The sequence below is a fragment of the Heloderma suspectum genome, chromosome 5 (genome assembly GCF_057233095.1).
Source record: "Heloderma suspectum isolate Gila_16-S chromosome 5, 16-S_ref, whole genome shotgun sequence".
Lineage (NCBI taxonomy): Eukaryota > Metazoa > Chordata > Lepidosauria > Squamata > Helodermatidae > Heloderma > Heloderma suspectum.
In genome coordinates, this window is record NC_139462.1 from 16,090,802 (window position 1) to 16,113,189 (window position 22,388).

The 22,388-nt window shown below is 43.2% G+C and overlaps 1 protein-coding gene across 1 annotated transcript in view; it reads left to right on the forward strand.

Moving 5' to 3' along the window:
- PPEF2 (protein phosphatase with EF-hand domain 2) overlaps nt 1-12,149 on the forward strand; it is a 37,306-nt gene extending 25,157 nt beyond the window's left edge. Inside the window, exons 16-20 of the mRNA XM_084859748.1 lie at nt 572-714; nt 2,330-2,436; nt 7,721-7,890; nt 9,748-9,835; nt 11,591-12,149. Coding sequence (XP_084715874.1) covers nt 572-714; nt 2,330-2,436; nt 7,721-7,890; nt 9,748-9,835; nt 11,591-11,772 — 690 coding nt within the window. The 3' untranslated portion in view covers nt 11,773-12,149. The remainder of the gene's footprint in view (nt 1-571; nt 715-2,329; nt 2,437-7,720; nt 7,891-9,747; nt 9,836-11,590) is intronic.
- The last annotated feature ends 10,239 nt before the right edge of the window (nt 12,150-22,388 follow it).

Here is a 22,388-nt window from a genome sequence, read left to right on the forward strand (position 1 = left end):
TTAAAAAACAGATTAGACAGATTCATGAAGCCCTTTCAATGGCTGTCATTGCTAAATGGGACCTCCATGTTCAGAGGCAGTATACCTCTTGAGTACCAGGACGCTGCTTGTGGAAAACAATAATTCTAAGTGATAGAAAGTGTATAATTAATATTTGGTATACAGTGGAGGCAGAAACATTTATGTTAGTGGGAAATATTGCTAATAGGCAAAAGGAGAGTGTGGCATTTAATGATAATTGGTTTAAATGGATGAATTTCTAGAATCTTAGACATAAAAAAGCATCCCAGAACGTTCAGGGTTTTTTTCAAGTAGGTTTTAAGCCGAGCTAATGTGTATTTTGTATTGACTCGGTTTAATTTTCACATGGAATAAGGTGTATGGAAATGGTTTTGCAGATACATATTGGTGACATGTTTACTGTGAAATGTGCAACTGGGGTGGGCTAGTGGGGAACTAAACTAAAGAAAAGCAAAGACCTATGCTTGGGCCTTGGCAACTTGATGCTTACCGTTGTGGACTGCTTTGTGTTCATTGAACTTCACTGACTTGTTTTTGTTTGGTTGATTAGGTAATCACTGTATTTTCAGCTTCAAACTATTATACAGTGGGCAGTAACAGGGGTGCCTACCTCAAACTGGGACCTGACCTGGTCCCTCACATCATCCAGTACCAAGCGAGCAAGGGAGCGCACAAGCTGACGATGACTCAAAGGCAAGTTTCCTCTTCTTACTGTAGAAACCCCCAGGTTTATACAAAGCCTTCGCTTCTGTGTTGCTTTACGGCATAATCAAATAACTCCTGCAAAAAAGAAGGCGGGGGGTCTCTCTGCCCCAAGAAGTTCACAATCCAGGTTCCCCTGTGTGAGAGGATGATGAGCTAAGCTAGATGTGATGCTGGAACTCTGTGATGGCCAGATCTCCTGTCTCCATACCACCGTCTCCATACTCCTGTCTCCTAAAAGCAGCTGGATTTGGAACTGCAGCACTGGGGCAAGAGGGACTAATTCCTCCCCCCCCACACACACACACACACTTCTGTAAATTTCCCCCAGGGGGGTAAATATCCATTTTGGGGGTAGGGGGATTTACACTGGGAAAGTGGCATGAGCACCATAGTCTGATGCAATCCTGCCCCACCCCGCTCCACCCCACTGCCTTGCAGCTGCTTTTAAAAGAATTTTAAAGAGATCAAAGATCTCCTCTCCGATGTCTCATCTAGTTTGGCCCTGAGGGATTAGGCCAAAGGCTTTACAGAAAAGGTTAATTTTTTTTTCAGGAGGGTTTTGAAGGGAGAGAGAGAGAGATGGTACTATGTAGGTATTTTCAGAGGGAGTTTCAGGCATAAGGGGCCTGTGCCCTATAACTGTGCCCTATTACTAGGCTTTCTTCACATGGAGCTTTTATCCTGCGATTGAGATTGCTCCCTCACGGAAGTTTGTGGGCTCTTTACAGGACGCCGTGACCCTCCAGGGTGTCTCCTGCACTAAATGCCCTTTGTTCTGTTTTTAAATAGATCACAGTTAATGAACTATCAATTACCCCGTTGTGTTCCGCTTGAGTTCTTGAGATCCTGAGAAGCAAATTCAATGAAAGACATGGAAGACTCAGATACAGGGAGAAAGAGGGGGAAAAGGAAGTGGGTGAAAATGGGAGTCATTGTGATGATCCTGCATTTAAAACAGAAGCAGAAAGCCCCCTTTTAAATGCAGGATTTTACGCTGGTGTAGAGATGCCCCTGGGAAGGAGCCAGAGTTTCATGGCAGAATACACACTTCCCACATGAAAAGTCCCAAGTTCAGTTTCCTGCATCTCCAGTTCAGACACCTCAGCTGGCAGTATAAGGGAAGTCATCCTATGTCAGAGGCCTTGGAGAGAGAAACCACCTCTCAGAATGGACCATGTTGGGCTAGATTGGGCAGTGGTCTGGCTCAGGGCAAGGGGCAAGGGTATGCGTTATGCACAGATGCATTTAACAAAACCCTGTTTTTAAAAATAAAATAAAATTCAAAGGTGCTTTTTGGGAGATGCTGATTTTGAGCAGCAGGGGCAGGTAGTTAACTCTTTGTGTGTGATGTGTAGCTCACCCAAGTGAGCTACAGACGGTATAGTGGAAGAGAATCAGTGGTTCAAGTTTGGGAGAGGATTCTTTTCCTCCAAAATCCAGCTGAATTTTGTCCTGTGGTCCTTTCTCCAGAGGCCAGAAGATCTCTCTAGCTTTTTCAGAGAAGGCAGAGGCGTGTGTGTGTGTGCGCGCGTGTGCTTGTGTTTCACCCTGGCACAATTTTACATGATTTTACATGACAGAAATGCTTCCCTCTTCCTGTCAGGATCAGCCGAGTGGAAGAGTCTGCATACCAAGTTTTAAGGGAGAAATTGTTCGCTCACAGGTCAGACCTCATGGCTGCTTTCAAGAGCTATGATAAGAAGAACACAGGTAAGGCTAAAGCAGGAGAGATTTGTGACAAAAGCACAGGGCTCCCTGCTGCTTGTGAGAAAAGAGATGGCCTATATCAGGGGTGCACAACCTTTTTGGCACTGAGGGCCACATCAGGTGTCTGCTGGGGTGGTGTGTGGACATGCACACACACCACACGCACATTCGCACACTGACACACATTTGCACTCACACCCCATGCACACACATTTGCACTCATACCCCATGCACACACATTTGCACAAACCACTCAACCCAGCAGCAACAGATCTCCAACTTGCAGCAACAGCATCTGCTCTCTGTCACAGCATCAAGGGGTTGAAGCCCCCATCCCCTCCCCAGCCACCCCAACCCGATCACCAAAAAATAAAAGAGGGAAAATGCACTAGGAACAGGTTCTATGGTTCCTGCCATAGAAGCCTCATTCCTAGAGCATCCCAACAGCATCCTAGGAATCTGGCTGGAACCTTCAAGCACTGCTTCCTGTGATGCTCTAGTTACTCTAGGGATAAGACTTTGGGGGGGGGGGCAGGAACTATAGAGCCTGTAGAGCGCTTGTTTCCTCCCCGCCTTTCCCTGTGGAGGCAGATGATGGGGGACTGGGGGCTGCCAGACAAGGTTTGGGGGGCTGCCTGCATGCCACACTTTTTACACCCTGGCCTGTATAGATGCTGTATAATATGTTGGGGAAACAGACAGAGTGAGAACCATCCCCGCCCGAAGGATGAGGCTGGTGGTCACATATCTGAAATCACACTTTATTCAAAACGTGTATACATGGGTAATTCGCCAAGGAACTACAGATTGGAGGAACAGGTTACGTGGTTTGTAAAGAAAACAAAATACGTACATAGAAAATACTAAGCAAAGGTCTTAGCCTATCAAAAGTTAGCATAGGCTACCTATATCCAATCACATAGGGTTTAAGCTGATCATGCACACATCAGGCCTTTTCATGTACAGGATGCTTCTTTCTATGGCCCCATCTACACTGGGCTTTTACTCCAGGGCGGGGGCGAGTCGAAGTCCCTCATGACAGATGATGCAGTTGGGACTTCGCAGCCATCCGTGGTTTTCACCTGGAAAACACGGAGTTCCAAAGGAGTTGTTTTACTGCGCAATTTTTTGGGTTTGCTGCAGGTTCCACTACAATTGCAGGCTGTCTGTTCCTTCCCCGAACCAACTTTGCATTTTGCAGTGGGTGTGTTGTAGGTGTGCATAGTGCCTGCATCACTCTGTGACAACCCTTTAATCCCCCCATCCCTTCGCAGCTGCGCAGTTACAGAGGCACAGAGGGGTGTTTTCATCTATTTAATCACACTTTTGCACAGTTTTCCAGCTTTGTATCTTCGCAACATTTGTGGACTCAGTACCCAAGGGCTGAGGAGCAGGGTGTCTTGGGGAATGACCAGCATCGCTCTGGCCACCATTTTGGAGCGATGGCTAGGCACGTAGCGCTCACGCTTGTGAAGTCTCGGGCTGGGGAACTGTCAGACTGATGGTGCAGAAATGAAGGAGCACAAAACACCCACTTTTTACCTAAAAAGGGATGGAAAGACACAGCAGAGCCCCTCAAATACAAAACAGCCACTGAAGTGTCACACCCCCACACTCATGGGACTGCACAGCTGCCCATTTCAGTAAAATGGTAAAAAAAAAAAAGGGCACGTCAAGTCTGTTAAGGAAGCGCATGGTACATTGTGAGTGTATTGCAGGGCATGCTGACTCAAAGCCTCATTGCTGTGCAGTTGCAACAGGGTCAAAGTGGTGCCATATAGATGGGGCCTATGAGAACCATGAATACACCCCTAAGCACAGCTTGAACTTAAATACCTGCAGCTTCTTGCAAGGCAGTTCCTTATCTCATGAAGCAACAGGGAACCATTGTCTTCATGAGAGAGGAGTCTCAAGACTCAGAAAGAGTCAGTCAGAGTCTTTATCTGTGCTTAGGAATGTGTATTCCACCCTCTCACCCAGTTGTTTGTGTCTTATTTTTCACAGTAATTCTCCTACGACATTCTTAATGCTTTTCCATCTTGGGGGCTTTGGTTCAGGCCTGCAGAAAAGGCATTTTCTCCCACAAGCAGAAATGTCAGAGAACTGACCTGGCGTTCCCAGGCTCGGTGAGCTGTTGTAGCTTCAGTCTGGAGGCATTTCTACACCAGCCTAAAATCCTGCATTTAAAACGCGGCTTTCTGCTTCCGTTTTAAATGCAGGATCACCACTGACTGTGCTTCCCCCCCCCCCGCCTTCTCCCCATATCTGAGTCCTCCATTAGCTTTCATTGATCACACACCTCTCCTTGCTGCTTTAACTCTTTCATGGAGGAAACTGAAGCAGAGCACAACAGGGCTATTTGATAGCTCGTTATCTGCGATCTATTTAAAAATGGAAGAAAGGGCATTTAGTGCAGGAGGTTTACGACAGGGTCATGGTATCGTGTAAACAGCCTGCAAACTTCCATGAAGGAGCAATCTCAATCGCAGGATAAAAGCTCCATGACATTTTGGAAGCACAAATGTGATTTTTTCAGCTTATGAATCTGGAAAATGTGGGTGGCCAAACGGCAGCATGGATGCCACAATGGGCACCCTAATACAGCAATAGGAAGGGCTCTCATGCTTGGCTATGGCACCACATCAGGCTTGAACATCCATTTGCTGTTCTCATGCTGCGCTGCTTCCTAGTTCAGTCACCTAGAGCAGTGGTTCTAAACTGGGGGAGGGCAACCCAGAGGGAAATGAATCCTTCATCCTCCCGGCAGCCTGGATGGGCACAACAGTGTGATTTGGAGTGTTTCTTACAAAGTAAAAATAATTCTCAGCACCATCATAGAATAATAGAATAGTAGGGCTGGAGGGGTCTGTGAGACCATCACGTCCAACCTCCTGCTCAGTGCAGGAATCTAAGTCAAAGCATCCCTGACAGATGGCTGTCCAGCCTCATCTTGAATGCCTCCAATGTGGGAGAGCCCACCACCTCCCTAGGTATTTGGTTCCACTGTCATATTGCTCTAACAGTCAGGAGGATTTCCTGATGTTCAGCCGGAGCCTGGCTTCCTGTCACTTGAGCCCATTCTTCCGTGTCCTGCACTCTGAGATGATCGAGAAGAGATCCTGGCCTTCCTCTCTGTGACAACCTTTCAAGTACTTGAAGAGCGCTATCCTATCTCCCCCCAGTGTTCTCAGGGCTAAACATGCCCAGTTCTTTCAGTGTCTCCTCATAGGGCTTTGTTTCCGGTCCCCTTATCATCTTTGTTGCCCTCCTCTGAACCTTTGGGATTCACATTTTTGTTTTTGAATTGGTGTTGCCTTTTCTCTCTCTCTCTGATGTAAAAAGTTTATTAATCCACATTGGGTTTCTGAAAGAGACTCCTTCCCTGGTGACCTTGAATCCCAATTTAGTTATACCTAGAGTACACCGATTGAAATCATTGGGACTTAGTTATGGCTGACACAATTTCAATGGGACTACTTTAAGTACCACTAAATCTGGATCCAACCCATGGTTTGGGAAGAAGGAAGTTCAGGAAGAGTTGTTGCTTAGTTATAATTATGATTCCCCATGTGTGGTTCAAAGATGTTCTTTTCTATTCCTCTTCTAATGTGAATATGGGATTAGTTTCCTAATCCATAGATCTTCATAGGATGCACACAACTGCACATGAAAATCTCCATCCATTTACAAAATTATTGGTTATTGGGTGGGTGAGTGGACGCAGGATAAAAGGCAGGTCAGAAGGAGCACCCAAGTTTCAGAAAACCTTATACAGACCAAACCACATCAAATCCAAGCAGTGTATGGTGCAGAGGGAATAAGGTTATATATATTGTAGCGTGCACTAGCGTAATATTTCCTAGTGCATTGGACTTAACCTGTGGCAAACTGTAAATAAGTCGCGTCTGCCGCTTATGTATACCTTGATATTACAGCGTTTCAGATTTCCCCATCCTAAGCTGAGGGAAGCCTTTATACACTTAAGATTTTCTTTTGGATGAGAGACTGTGGAAAACATATGCTATTACTATAAATACATCTATTCACAAATGTACAGGTTAGTGGATGCAGAAGCAAGCACAGAGGCCATGCTAGTTTCCAAACACAATCCACAATCTGAAAACTAAAAAGTACTGTTTCCTCCCCCAAATTCAGAATAACTGCAAGATATGGGGTCCATATGCACATACACGCCTGCTCACACCTGGTAAGCGGCTCTCTGAAACTTGAAACAAAGACTTCTTTGCTCACCATGTACCCACTGTAGCAGCAGGTTGCATTTCACACCCTACATAATCCACTCTATGAGGTGGAATACACAGCCCAACTCAGTGCAAAGTCTGAATCTGTTGACAAGGGCAAAATATTATGGGTTTTCTCCAGAATCTTCATGCTGGCCATTTTGGTATTCTGACAACCCACTATGGAAAGAACCACTTCAGACCTACCAGTCTTATTTCTAGCCTGGAGTCTACAGATTTCCTACAGACTTTAAAACATTAAGGAAACAATCCTGTGGCCCCTAGACATTGTCTGAAGTGCCATGGGATGCTGGCAATTCCCCTCTCCGAGGCCAGAGACAGCACTCTGACCTTGGAAGACGGGTCAGAGATCCAATCCCCCTCCCCTGGCTCTGAAAGAACTGTGCCAGCTGCCCTCTGAAGTTGGAAAAGCAACCTCAGAGAAGGGGAAAAGGGGGCGTTTTAGTGGGCGGAGAGGGAAAGAGACTGGAGAGCTATCCTGAGCCCTCTCCAGCCTCCTTCCTTCCCCCTCTGAAGTGCCATTGCTAGATGGGCAGAAAAGCCCGTCTAGCAAAAAATGCAGGGCAGAAGGACAGGGAGGCAAAGATCACCTCCACTGCTCTTCCCGCCCTGCAGTGGATGATTACAAGCCTCCAGATTCAGGGGCTTCTGACCATCAAGGGCACAATTGATAGGGTTGTGCCATTAGTCAATGGGCACACAAATACAAAAAAGCATACATTGTAAGTCAACGCTGGGTTGTTTAACCCCCAAACAACCCAGAGTGGACAGGTTTGGATGTCACAATAACAACCTACGTACCGGGCGATTAGAGGTTGTTAACTGAAAGGAGCACACCAGAGGCAGCATGCTCATTCTCGCCCTGACACAGCCACCCATGTTTAAACAACACATGGACTGTTGAGTGCACACCGGGTCATTATATTTATTTTATTGAAATGAGGTTTCTTTTCATTTTTGACTTTACCACAATTTCAGCTGGCCTTTGTTCTTAAAATGCCCTGTTGGTTTTTGCATCCTAACAGGCCTGATCACATTAAATAACTGGGCAAAAGCTATAGAGTCTGTCCTTCAACTAGGGCTTCCCTGGCGGATGCTAAGGCCACAGCTGGTGGTAACCCTTACCAATGGGAAGCTGGAATACAAGTTGTGGCTCAAAGACATAGTGACGGAGCAGTGGTCATCAACACAAGAGGTAACTCAGTGGGAACCTGCTGTGGCAGCAAATGAACTAAGGGCATTTCTACATGAGGCTTTTATTGCTCACTCATGATTGCTTACTCACAGTACAATCTCATCATCCTCCAAGGCATCTCCTGCTCTTTGAAACCATTATCGCAGTTTTTTTCATAACGAAGAAACTCTTTATTCTTTCCTCATCATGTCATAGAAGCTGCATGTAGAAGTGCAATCCCACTATACCACACTGCCATCTAGTGGTTGTATAATTAAACATATAGAAGGGCAGAGAAAAAAAATCCCAGAAAAAGGCACATGTAAAGGAGCTGATCTTAATCCCGCAAAGAATCCAGAAGCAGAAGCCTCTGTAAGGGTGCAGGATAAAAGCCTCATGTAGAAATGCTCTGAGAAGACTTGATGATAATGGATCCCAGCTTCTGTGGGGATAATATTGCTGTAATGGTGGGATTTGGAAAAGAGTGGGTGAATTGGGCCAGAATGACCACAAATATTCTTTAATAGTCAGTGACATAGTTATCAGGCACATGTTTTGTTGGGAAATTACTGGCTAAATGGCCAGTGGATGCTTTCTATATAGGTAGGAAATACCTGGAAGGTTCTAAAAGGGAACCATACTTTTCCCCCTTCCAGTTCAGATTCATATAATCTATGTGTGCATGTCTGTGAAAGGGAAGGCTGCTGCAATTTTTGGGGAGAGAGACATTGACCTAGTTTGTTTGTTTGTTTGTTTGTTTATTTATTTATTATTGCATGTATATCCCGCCTTTTTTCCTCTTGCAAGGAACCCAAGGCGGCATACATTTTCCTCCTCCTCTCTGTTGTATCCTCACAACAACAACCCTGTGAGGTAGGTTGGGCTGAGAGTCTGTGACTGGCCCAAAGTCACCCAGTGAGCTTCCATGGCCAAGTGGGGACTAGAACCCGGATCTCCCGGCTCCCAGTCCGTTATTCTCACCACTACACTACACTGGCTGCACAACATGCTGGGCTCACCAAGGGTTGTTTAACCCATGATGAGCCATGGCACGTGCTGGTTGCATGTGGCCACCGTTATGAATATGCAACCCTGATACGGTTGCACTGTGTCTTTCGAACCCAGCCACCGTGGGTTATACAATGGTCAAACAACCCTCGCATAACCTACGGTTTGTAGTAGAGTTATCGGACATGGCATCAGGGACCCCGCTTTCAATGCTGCCCCCATGGGGATGGTGAACAGCGTGTAAAGGAGGTGCCTGACTCAGCCAGCACCCAGAGAAGCTGCTCCTCCAGGCACCAGCCAAGTCCTTTTCTCCATTCTGAGAGGCACAGAGCTCTGTGCCTCTCTTAGCATGAAGAAAGGAAAATGGGCAGGTGCACATCAGTGGAGGGGCTTCGGCACAGAGCCCTGCCCCAAGATCATCCAGTGTTTCTTGGCACACACCAAGATGCCCCACCCCTTCCACATAAATAAAATAATAATTATTATAACAAAATCTCTTACTGGCAGCTGGGATCACTTCAAAGCAAAATAAGGGCCTCCAGCAGCTGCCGTCTTCATTTGCTGTGAATGCCGCTGGACTACAGCATGATTAGCCTTTGTGACTAGCCATGCCACCCGTGGCAGCCATTTTGGGGTGATGCCAAGGAGTTTCTCAAAATTCCAGATGCGTCCACAGGCCCACAAAGTTTTCCTTCCCCTGGTCTAGGCAGACCAGTGGTGTGTGTATAAACATATAAAATACCTTCATTTTTGAAGTTGCTTCTCCTTCCTACCTTTTTTTTTTTTTTTTAAGGCCATGTGATTAAAACAGGCCAGCAACTTTTGTGGATTTATCTGCAAGACTGTTAAAGAGTGGTCTTGTTCTTTCAGCGCTTACAGTCAAGTTTGCTGGAAAACATTTACCGAAACCTACCCAACCTGGAAACTATCTTCAGTATCATAGACAGTGATCATTCAGGCAAGTGCATTAATTCTCTACTGGTAATTTCTGCTTAATGGTCAAAGTGATTAATTAAGGAGCAAAACGATGTCTTAGCTTTGCAGGTGGTATTGCATTATGTACAGTTGTCCTGTAGTGATAATATGAGTTGCTTTTCAGGACCTTAATTGAACTGAGGAAGAAGCAAGCACTTCTTGGGCTGATTTTATGTAGAACACAGCACCATTTGGTTTAAGTCATATAAAGCCAGAAAGCAGCATGACAAAAGCAGAGAGTGGGAAGAAACACTACACACAGCCAAGCTGCATGCATAGCATATAGTTCCAGAGCCTTGTTTTTATTGCTGGCTGGCCAGTACAATTGTAGCATCTCCCATAGTGTGTTTCCAAGCTTTTTACATTGAAAATGGCCACTAGGAATACAGGAAACTGTCCTATATGAGATCAGAGTATTCATCCATCCAGCGCAGTGTTGTCCGCTCCAATGGGCAATAACTCCCCAAAGGCGAAGACAAGATTTCTATCACATCACCTGCTAACTGATCCTTTTAACCAGAGCTGCCAGCCTAGGAATTGCACCTGAGACTGTCTGTGTCTAAGGTCTTGCTCTAGCACGAAGCTACAGGGCTAGTGCCTACAGCTTCTTTGTGATTGAAATAAATTCTTGAAGTCCGCAAGAATTGTGTCTGAATCTTAAACATTTTAACTTCCCTAACCATATTTGTTAAACTTCTTGGCATCATGTTTACCCCAAATTAACTCTGCCCCCCACCACCATTACAAACTTTGTGAATAATAGTATTGTGCATTGATTTCAAGGAACAGAAAGGCATACCTAACTGTGCTGCAGTGTGGAAAACCAATAAGGAACGTGTAGAGAGAGGGAGGGTGGACACAGTAAAAAAAGAGGAGTGATCTGCAGTGAGAGAAGAGCCCATGCTCCACTACATACATGCCCTTAATAACATGTGCACAGCTGGTGAACTATCCTTTACTTTAGCAATTTATGGAAAGGGTTGGTAACAGAAAGACTGCGCCTTGGACAGCTGCGTCAGGATGAATTCAACAAGTGCAGCATTTCTTTGCACAGATGGTGATGAAGGCAAACAGGCACAGAATTAGGAGGAGGGGAGGGGAGCAGTAGGGGGCAGGCTGGTTGTGTTCTTAATCTGGCACAACTATAGCTCAGTGGTAGAGCACTGCTTTGCAGGTAGAAGGTTCAAGGTTCAATCCCCGGCATCTCCAGCTAGGGCTGGAAACACTCCTGCATGAAACCCTGGAGAGCTGCTGCCAATCAGTGTCAACAATACTGGGCTAGATGGACCCAGGGTCTGACTAAGTGTGAGGCAGCTTCCTGTGTTCCTGTGCTGGCGACTGACTTAGATGGCTTTTGAAAGGAATTAGGCGCATTCCTAGAGGTTTATTCATGGCAGTTAGCAAAGATGGCAGTGTGCAGAATTCGAGTACTTCTGTATACACATTGCTGGGGGTAGTGGGGGAGAGCGGCTGCCTTCACGCCCTACTTGTGGTCTTCCCAATGATGTCTGTTGGTCACTTTGGCAAGCAGGATGCTAGACTTGTTGGATACTGAGTTTGTTTCAGGAGAACTCCTCTTACAGTTTCGAAGGGGGATAGAGGATTCAAACATGAATAATGGGATGTTGTGCTTCCGTTATCTGCTGCATCAGGGATGCAGCAGTGTAATTCTGAATAAATTCAATTTATTGCCTCCCACCTACTTGAATTAATAAAATGTTTTTCTATCACCCCATAGGGCTCATTTCTTTTGAAGAGTTCCACCAGACCTGGAGGCTGTTCAGTTCTCATATGAATATTGATATCTCAGACAAAAGCATCACTGACTTGGCCCGCAGCATCGATTTCAACAAAGACGGAAACATAGACTTCAATGAGTTCATTGAAGCTTTCCGTCTTGTCAGACAGTCGCCCTCCTGATGAAGATGACTGCTGGGGACGGGGAATGCCACCCCACCTAAAGAAATTGCTTTTAAAACTGGACTAATCTTTCAGTCCAAGAATGTGCCTCCAAGCGAAAAGGTCAAACTAGTTACTGTATCACACAGTTCAGTCTTCCAAATAACTGGCTTACCATTGATACAGCCAATTTCACATTTCTCCTATTGATTAGGAGAGGAAACTGGAAATCTCCTTCCATCTCAACATTGGCTTTTAATATTAGAGAGTTAGCATAGCTTATTTTTTAAGCATTTGAGAGAAATCAGAGGTTTCAGACTCAGCCTGCGAGTATTTCCTTTTAAAGATTTATGCAGTTTTAAGATGTGCTGAAAAATAAATAACAAATATCAACTGTCCAATTTTTGTACTTTTCTTTTTCTAGTCTCTCTAGCTGAAGACAATTTAACTTGAACTGGTAAGTTCATATTTAAAAACAGATTTCAGGGACTAGCAGAAAATAGGTGGATACATTAGGTAAGAATAGCCATGCTGGATCAGACCAAGGGTTCAGCATTCTGTTCACACACTGGCCAACCACCTGCCCACCAGAAACCCACAAGAAGGATATGAGTGCAACAGTGCCATCCTGCCCATGTTCCCCAGCAACTGGTGTACATAGGCATACTGCCTCTGATACTGGAGGCAGCATAGAGTCATCAGGACTAGTAGCCATTGAGAGCCTTCTCCTCCTGGAATTTGTCCAATCCCCTTTTAAAGCCAACCAAAGTGGTGGCCATCACTACATCTTGTGTAGTGAATTCCATAGTTTAAGTATGTGTTGTGTAAAGAAGTACTTCCTTTTATCTGTCCTGAATCTCCCACCAATCAGCTTCATGGGCTGACCGCAGATTCTACTATTATGAGAGGGAGAAAAATATCTCCGCATCCACTTTCTCCATACCATGCATGAATTAATGAATTTTTTATTTTGGTCCAAGACCAGCACATAAACAAAAATACAAAACTCATGCTGTCAGACCACATAACCACAAGACAACATGATTAAAAACATACAATCCCAATATAAAAAAAAATTATTACAATGTTGAAATAGTATTATTTTGTCAACACCCTCCGGCAAGTGATAGCAGCTACACAAAAATTGGCCACTTTTGCCGTTACATGGGGATTCTGATAAAAAATATGATAAATAAAACAGATCTGCCAGGGATTTGTTGTAAAATCGGGGTAATAAAAGTGCATCCAAGATCACGATAAAAAGAACAATAAAACAAAACGCATCCAACTGTCTCCACTTCCCCTGCGTCACAAGGGTATAAGCGTTCTTGATATGGGACCCTCATAAATCTGCCTTCCAAGAGTGCAGATGGCAAAACATTTAATCTGGCCAATGTAAAAGCCTTTCTGAATTTGGGAATAATCAGATTTGACAAATAATTTGCAGGCAAGAGTGCCCTCCCATTTTCCTTGAAATCAGGGTATAGTATGGCCAAACCTAAACGCTTTTGCAATTCAATATCCCACATTCGCTAACAGATAGTAACTTTGGCTTTTTCGTATCCGAGAGCTACAAGGGCATTAGGGGGGAATCCCAGATTTCGTAACTTCTCATTGAATGTTCTTATCCATTTTGTCTGAAAGGCATCAATTAAAGTTAATGGGGCCACAGGAAAGAAAATAATCTTCAACCAAAGATTTATGTTATAAACCCATGCACGAGTTTCTACAGAAATTTGCCCTGCTTCTATTAATAAAATTACACCGGGCACACAACTTGGCTCTCAAAAATTTAGTTTGTATGATTTCAAATGGGGCATAATTGCCATAAGCACATATCTGCGAACCGTACAGCATCTGAGCTATGGCCTTGGCTGTAAATACCTGAATGACTGATGGGATATGCTGTCCCCCTTTGGTGTAAAAAAAAGCAGAGGAGTGCCTTTACACTCCTCTGGGCATTATCTGTAGCACTGCTTATTTGAGTTCTCCAAGAGCCAGATGAATGGAAAGTTACACCTAGATATCTGTATGTTACAATTTGTTCAATAGGGTGCTCATTTATCTGCCATCTGTGTTTGACTCTTCTCTTGATGAAGACTACAACCTTAGACTTGGTGTAATTAATTCCTAGGTGTTCTTTTTTGCAATAGATATCAAGTGCTCTTAGGAGGTGTCTCAAGCCAACACTTGTTAGTGACAAGAGTACTGTGTCATCTGTGTAAAGAAGTATTGATAAAGATCTCTTGCCAGCTTGGGAGGGTGGGATTTTATTTCGGCTAAATCTTTCACCAAGAAGTTAATATAAAAGTTAAACAGGGTAGGAGCTAGCATACACCCCTGTTTAACTCCATTAAAAGTTGGTATGGGTCCAGATAAATTACCTGCGTGACTGCACCTTATCTTCACATGGGGTGTTTTCATAAAGGCTGCGGATGAGTGCTAGCAGCCGCCGATCAATATTTGTGGCCTCAAATTTTTCCCATAATCTATCCCTTGAAATGAAGTCAAAAGCTGACTTAAAATCAATGAAGGCTGCATATAGAGCCCTGCTGTGTCACCTGTTGTCAGTATTCACCTCTCGCATAAATATCTCTAAAGTGAGATTCCCAGACATTAACTGGAATATGATAATCCAGACAAACTGTTGTATTCTGCCAGTCCTTAGAGACAATTCTCCAAAATATAGTTGTATTGTTTGTCCTTGATGCTTTTATCAAACATTGCCATGTCTTTATCTGGGCCTGTTTCTTTTTTTCTTCGATTAAGGTTTTATAACTTCTTTTTAACACAAACCACGCTGTTGGGAGTGTTGTCAAATTCAATTCTCTGTAGGCCCTGTATTTTTTGGCTAAATTCTTTTTCATGGCAATGCATTCTTGGTCAAACCAGGGTTTAGACTTATTGGTCAAGGCATATTGCTCTCGAGTTGAATTTTTATAATTCAAGCAGTTTTGCAGGGAGAGAATCAGGTCTTGATCAGTTCTTGATCAAGTATCAAGAACTGTTACTGAAGAGCCTGCTGCTAAAATGGCATTGTGAAATTGGATACTGCTGTCGGGGTACAATAGCTCTCTTATGACCGTCTCAAGATTGGCAGACCACTCAATACTTGAAGCTCTTACTTCAGCCTCTAGATTTAACATTGACTCCTATTCTGCAAAAGCAATCTGGTTACTCAGATTTAAAGATAATACCAAGGGTAGGTGGTCACTCTCGATGCGCTCTCCCACCTCATAGCTGGACACCAAATTTAACAAACTATAGGAAACTAAGAAATAATCGATTGTAGATGCACCCAAAGCAGATAAAAAAGTAAATTCACCTTTCCTATCACCCTCTACTCCACCATTCAAGATAACTAAATCCAACCTGTTTCAATCACCCTTTATTACAGTCGAATGACCAAAATAACACAAGAATCAACATAAAACATGTTGACCAATAACAAGAAATAAGACTATATATAAAACTAAAAAATTATAAAGGTTCTAGACATTTCAAAGAATATATATATATATATATATATATACACACACACACACACACACACTGAGTGAGTTGAGTGAATTCTTGATGGATTTTGCTTGCTGCTGCAAAAAAATTACAGCAATAAGAGTAATGGATGCTTTTTTATCAGAGAGAAATAAAAGGACATAAAATGCATCCGAGCGTCTTGGCAGCTTAGATAAAATGGGATTGATAAAAGTTTTACGAATGTCTAAAAAAGACAGTACAGGAGAACATGGGTCGCTGTTTCAATCTCTCCTGAGTTACAGGGACACTTCCGTTCGTAGTAGGACGTTTTACAGAATCTGCCCTCCAAGACAGCTGAGGGGAGGGAATTGAGACGTGCCAATTAAAAGCTCTGCGGTACTTCTGGACTGAGAGTGAATAGAAGTAATTTGCTGGTTTGTGAAGTCGAAGTGCAGTATCAATTAAAGTGGAATTTGAAGTTAAACTCAAGTCAACGACATTCAGTATCTGCTAGGCATTGCCTGAGCTTTGCTCTGGCCTTCTCATACCCCAGAGAAATCAAATAACTAGGGGAGAGTCCATAAGACAAAAGCTTTTGAGATAAAACTTTAGTTCAGAAAGATTGAGATACATCCTGAAAGATTAATGGAGCTAGGCCTGCTAGGAAAAAATTAACTTTAGCCAGAAGTTAAAAATGGCAAGCCAGGCCCTAGTTTCAACCTTCTGGAGGCCAACAAAGCAGCACTGGAAACACAGTGGGGCACCTGGAGGAGAGCCCTCAGAAATGTTGACTGTACTGCTTCCACGGGGGCAAAACTGGGATAGGGGCCAAGTTGTGTGCCATGTAAGAGTTGGGCTAATGATTTGGCCACAAACAGCTTTACTGCTGCCGGTACATGGTGACCTCCTCTTGTACAGAAGAAATTTAAAATAGCAGTGGCACGTCTTTGGGCTGTCTGGGTGGCATATTCTGCGTGCGCCTTCCAGCTGCCATTGGCTTGGAAAACAACACCCAGGTATTTAAAGATCTTTGCCTGCTCAATCTTATGGCCATTAACAATTCAGCTGTATTTCCTCGGTCTTTTGGCAAAGACCATGACCTTTGTCTTCTGATAATTTATTTGCAGATGTTCATCATGACAATATTGGGCCATGGCCCGCAAGGCTCTCTTCAAGCCTATAGGTGACTGAGACAGGATTACCGCATCATCAGCATAAAGTAGCACCGATAGCTGTCTGTCAGATAGCTTGGGAGGGTGGATGTCAGAACGAGCAAGAGCTTTAACTGAGTTTTTGTAAAAGTTAAACAGAGGAGCAAGTATGCAACCTTACTTTACACCTTTGAATGTTGAAACAGGGCTAGACAACAGACCTGCCAGGTTGCATCTGATTTTTAAAGTGGTGCTTTCATGTAACTTATACATAGGAAGTAGTAAGCAGCAATCCACCAAAGTAGCCTCAAGTTTATGGCAAAGTTTATCTCTGGAGATGGAATCAAAGGCAGATTTAAGATGTACAAATCTGTGAACAGGGAAATTTTAAGTTTATTGTTGTGTTTCTCCACAAGATGTTGAAGGATTAGCTTGGTCCATAGTGGATCGGCCTGATCTAAAGCCAGCCTGTTCATCAGCCAGAATGTTTTCATGTTCCATCCAAGTTTGAAATTTCCAATAGAGGTGCCTGGCATATAGCTTGCTAATAATGGTAAATAAGCTGATTGGGCAGTAATTGACCTGTCATCTTTCCTTCCCATTTTAAAGATGGGGATGATGATAGCCAAGCCCCAGTCTGGAGGAATATGGGCAGTTTGATCTATATATGTGAAGAGAGTAGCTAGAATAGGAGCCCACCAATCAATATTTCTTTTGATTAGCTCTGGAGGTATATAGTCACAGCCAGGCGCCTTGCCAGGTTTTAGTTAGTTTACCAGATCAATGATTTCAGAGACTGAGACAGGAGGCCATTCAATAAGGGGTCCTGAGATACGCTCCATCTGCAAAGTAGGTGCCTCCTCTTCTGCATATAATGCACGAAAATGTGTCTCCCATATCTCAGAAGAGATATGACAGTCCAGACGTGTTGGACCACAGGTAGGAAGCACTGTAGTCCAGCGCCAGGAGGCCGTATCTTTGGACCTCACAGCATGAATGAGTTGTTCCCACCCTGCTTTTTGAGCACACTCCTTTTTGGTCTTAAGCAGGGTTTTATAGCATTTTTCGTGTGATATTAAATCAGCCAATGAGACTGCTAAGGGGTTTTCCTTGTAGGCCCTGAATTTAGCAAGCAGGCCTTTCTTAGCATAAATGCAGTCCTGGTTGAACCAGCTCTTAGACCTGAACTGGGTAGTCTGATGCTTCCCTGGGGTTTTAACTGTCAAATGAGCCTTTAATTCATAGATCAAAATCTCATAAACATCTAAAATTCCAGAGTTTGCGCCCGTTGTGAGAATGGAAGAACGAATCTTGTGGAAATGATTGGCATTTAGCAACTTCGTAATGGACCTTTCCACCTTCTCAGTCCATTTGATCTTAGTGGTTCTGATATCAGCCTCAATGTTAGGCTGAAAAGCAGCAACTACATGCATATGGCACTCAAGGGGCTTTAGGGCTAAGGTCAAGGGAAGATGATTGCTATCAAGTCGATTGTCTATCACCAAATGATCCACAAGTTTTAACAGGTTACGTGAGGAAATCAGGTAATCAATAGCACTCATCCTAGTACCTGACCAAAATGTGTATTCTCTCAGGATGTCACCAGTAACACTTCCATTTAGGACAGATAAATCCAAACGGTATGACATTTGGGGCCAGGCATAGTCCAGCATAACTCCAGATAGTATCTTTTGAAAGGCAGGAGTTTGTAGGAAAGAAAGTTGGCCTTTCAGGAGGACAGAGATGATGATGAGCATAGAAGACAGTGTCATCTGCTCCCAATCTGGCATTGAAATCATCCCCAACAAGTACTTATGTAATCTGGGTGGTTAATATCAGATTTCCAATATATAATTCTAGATCTTGCACTAGCATGTTAATCTGTGAACGAAGTCGTTGAGGAGGAAGATATACATTCAAGAGTAACATATTACACTGATTCAATTTAATTATTGCAATTGCAAACTGATTAAAAGAGGGAAGATTAGTCAATGACGGGAGAAGCTGTGTAGAGAAAATATGCCTAGGCCACCCCTAGGCTGTCCCTTGTTATCACTAGGGGAGGCGTGAAGTTGGTAGCCAACGAAACCATTTAGTGCTCTATCATCCAGAGCCCAGGTCTCTTGTAACATCAAAATGTCATATTTAGAGATGTAATTTATAAAGGAATCATCACTGCTCTTGTTTTTTCCACCCTGCAATATTCTATGAAAGCACAGACAAATTTTGTTGAGAGGTCGGCAGTCAATCTGAACGTTCGGGAGAAGACTCCATCATGGGGATTAGCCTCCCTGAAAATTCTGTAATGATTTCTGTAATGTCATGTGCAGCCAAGAGATGATCTTTTGAACCAGTGCTCTGCAGGACATACAAGGGAGCTGTAGTCTGAGACTGCATCATAGGAGACAGCACCTCCACGTGATTTAGTTGTATGTTGTCTTCAGTCGTCATCAGTTGTAGAAAGGGAAGGACCAGGACTATCCTTAGATCCTTGTAAATCACTTCTGGAAGGAGGTCTACTATGCAGGCATGGTTTAGCTGGTTGAAGTAAGGTGGCATCCAAGCAAATAGATAACAGAGAGGCAGCCGAAAAGTTATGTGGAATTAGGCTTTCATCACTTGCAGGGGATGATAGTGATTGTGACGGTTGTTCCATTTGATGTATCACTGCGTCTGAGGCCCTTGGTGCTTTCCGTGCTACAGGACACTTGCAATCCAAGGGAGTCACATTGTTGAAAAAGGCCACATCTGTTGGCTGAAAATCTGCCTGAGGCTGTGAGGTTGCTGCCCCACTTGAAGTCCTGGTTTGAAAAACTGTTTGTCAGCATAAGTGCTTAGGTTTACTAAATCCTGTTGTAGAAAGTGCTCTCGTAGCAGTTCCACAATAGTACATAGAGAGGCTGCATTGGCCTTTAATTCCTTCCATTTAGCGTTAAGGTTAGTGAAACATAATAGATCCTTGTCAGGGCTGTTCTGAACCCCAGATGGATCAGAGCAATGCAAATTACACTGGCAGCTTGACAAAACTGTTAGCAGAGATCTCAAGATTAGGGGTTGAATAGCCCAAGGTCATTTCCGTAGATTCCTTACCAGCAGAATGCTTTAGATGTGGAACATGATGTAGTAGAAGAGGCTAGATGGCTGTATTGTGAAAAACTCTCACAGGAGTAATGTGGAATCCAGCCAAAGAAGTTGTCATTTTAAAAAGCATAAGAGGAATAACAGCTTGTCTAAAAGTAAGTAGCAGTCTTTTCTGACCTGGTTTTGCTGGGAGCCAATCTATAGAAAGAATGTCGATATAGTGAAGGTTGCAGTGTAAAAGTTGGCTCAGGGAGTACATCACTGCTCTGCACGAGGTCCATCTGTCTCTATTAACTCTGATTAGAGTGATTTGTAGGAGCACCTGTGTAGTTTGAAGAATTCGGGCAGAGGAAGAACCACTGGGGATACTGTTACTACTTTTGTAGACGCGGATTTATTTACATTTTGCATCAAGGGGGTTTTCAATCCCAGTCCCGACAGATCTGGTTTAGTAACCGAGTCTGTGGAGTTGGTGTTGGAGATCTGTAAAATGTTCCCAGCTTGGAAGCAGTGCTTTTCTTTTCTTTTTCTGAATCTATATTTCTTTTATTTTTATACGTGAAATAAACAATACCAACAACATAGTCAACATCTTCAGATTCCAACATTACAGTATTCTGAGGAAGAAGGAAAAAAAAGGAGGAAAGCAAAAGGAGAAAAAGAAAGAAAAAAGAGATTATATCTAAGCTTCAATGAAAGCAAACCAAATATCCAAATATAAGTCCAGTTGCAAATTATACCTATACAGCACTCTTCCAAACATTGCAGGTGTTATTAAATCTTCAATCTGCTGCTCCATAAACGGTGAGCCTTGTCTTTCAATGTTATAACCTCAGTCTTATAGCAAATAAATGGGAGCAAACAATCCATTTCCATTAACCATATATTACCATTCCATTGACACATATTAGTAAACATTAAAAGTTTAACCAACAAGAAATAATCATAATCCCATAATAATGATAGTAATACTAATATTAATGATAATTTTAAAAAGGAAAAGAAGAAATTTAAGAGAAGGATAAAAAGTAAAAAATAAAAACAAACCATTTATTTAGCAGTTCAAAAAGCATTTAGCAGTGCTTTTCAAGTTTTCCCATCGCCTCCCCAAGGGCATCAACTTTAATGCAAACTGCCTGGAGACTATCAAATATTGCAATAACAGTTTGGGCAGTTAAGAGACACTGTTGAGCAACATATTTGAAAGAAAAGTTCTTTAAAATATTTGGAGTTCTACTTCCAGGAGATGGAATTTGCATATTTTCAGACCTCAGAAATGAAGTTTCAGCTGGTTCGTGGGGAGGGGGAGTCAAATCTACTGGCGGAGAGAGTAACTCAGACTCCAAGATAGCATACCTATTTTTAGATGTGGGGGGCAATAAATTATCCACAGACCCACTAGCTGAGAGGAGATGGTCAATCCTTTGTTGTTTCAGAGCCTTTGAGGATAGAGTTCTGGGGCTTGTCCTGTGTCACTTTTTATTGCCCATGAGTAAACAGTTTACGATCTGTTTTAGGTCCTTGTTATTTCTTGAAGCTTCCCCAGACTCCTCCCAGCTGGTTTAAAAACATGGTCCGGGAGTTAAAAACTTAAAACAGTCTTTCAATGTAGTTATAAGACAATCCAACCTGTTTACCATTTCTATAAGGCAAAGCCCAGAATAACTGAATCTCGTGTCTTTGGACTGACTAAGAGGTAATGGGTGCGCCTCCTCTATTTCAGGCAGTAATACATGAAAATGAGAATACAAGTCCTTGTCATTTTGCCCAATCTGGGCATTAAAGTCCCCTGCCACAATCGCGGAGGCTTCTGGATACAAGACGGACATCTTATTAATATACTCCTCCAATTTTGACCAATTATCCTAAGTTGATTGTTTTTGTTGTTGTGGGGGCAAATAGACATTTATTATCAGTAGCCCCATCGATCTAAGATTAATTACTAAAGAGGTGGCAAGGTGAGACAGATGGACTAGTTTAGTAATGGACGTTCTGAATTTAGTGGAAACCAGAAAACTCAGACCCCCTTTAGAGCCTCCTCACATGACTAGATACCGCTTGGAAAGAGTATGCAGCAAAACCATTCAGATCTAACTCCTCCTTAGCCCAGGTCTCTTGCAGTAATAAAATATCAAATGTATTAATGAAATCTATGGAAGAAGAGTCTGACACTTTCCTCAACCATCCCACAATAATCCAGGACAGAAGTCTTAACTGAGATTTAGGTTGGCATTGTGTTTGTCAGTCCAGGGTAGGTGGCAATCTGAAATTCATGGTGGTGACCTTGCTTCTCATTCGGTTTTGATTTTTTTGCATTTTCCTCTCAAAAGCCCCCATCTCCTCTTCCAAATATTCAATTTCGTCAGTTGTGGGGCTCAACCTGCTGACATTTGAGATCACTGGATGGCCAGCATTTGTCTGGTAAACAGGAATTGGTATCCTCTCAGACTCGGCCAATTCCTCATCTTCTTCAGACCAGGTAGGAAACTTTGGAACTACAGAATTTTTGTTAGCTCAGTTGCAGAAGCTAAGTCCCTCCTAGTACAATTTTGCTCGCTTTTATTTCCCATTGGATTAATTTCTGCTACAATAAGACAGTTCTGGGTACTCCTCTCCAGCTCAGGGTTCTCCTGCACAATTCCCTTCCTTCTCTTTGGGCTATTGTTTTGTTTTGCCGGGTAAGATCCTCTGCTACCCAGTATACACCTTTTTTATCAGTAGATCCCTCTTGTTCTGCCTGCAAATCTATTAGAAGTATTCTCAGAGCCTCCAAGCTCCGCACAATTTCATTTTGTGCTTCTAGAGGCAGGGCACCAAAGGCATCTAGGAGCAGCTTTTCCTCACTGGTTAACAGTTTCTTCCCCTCACCCAGTAATCGCCATTCTTCTTGGGTGTTAACTTCTTCAGTACTAATATTTGCAATGCAGT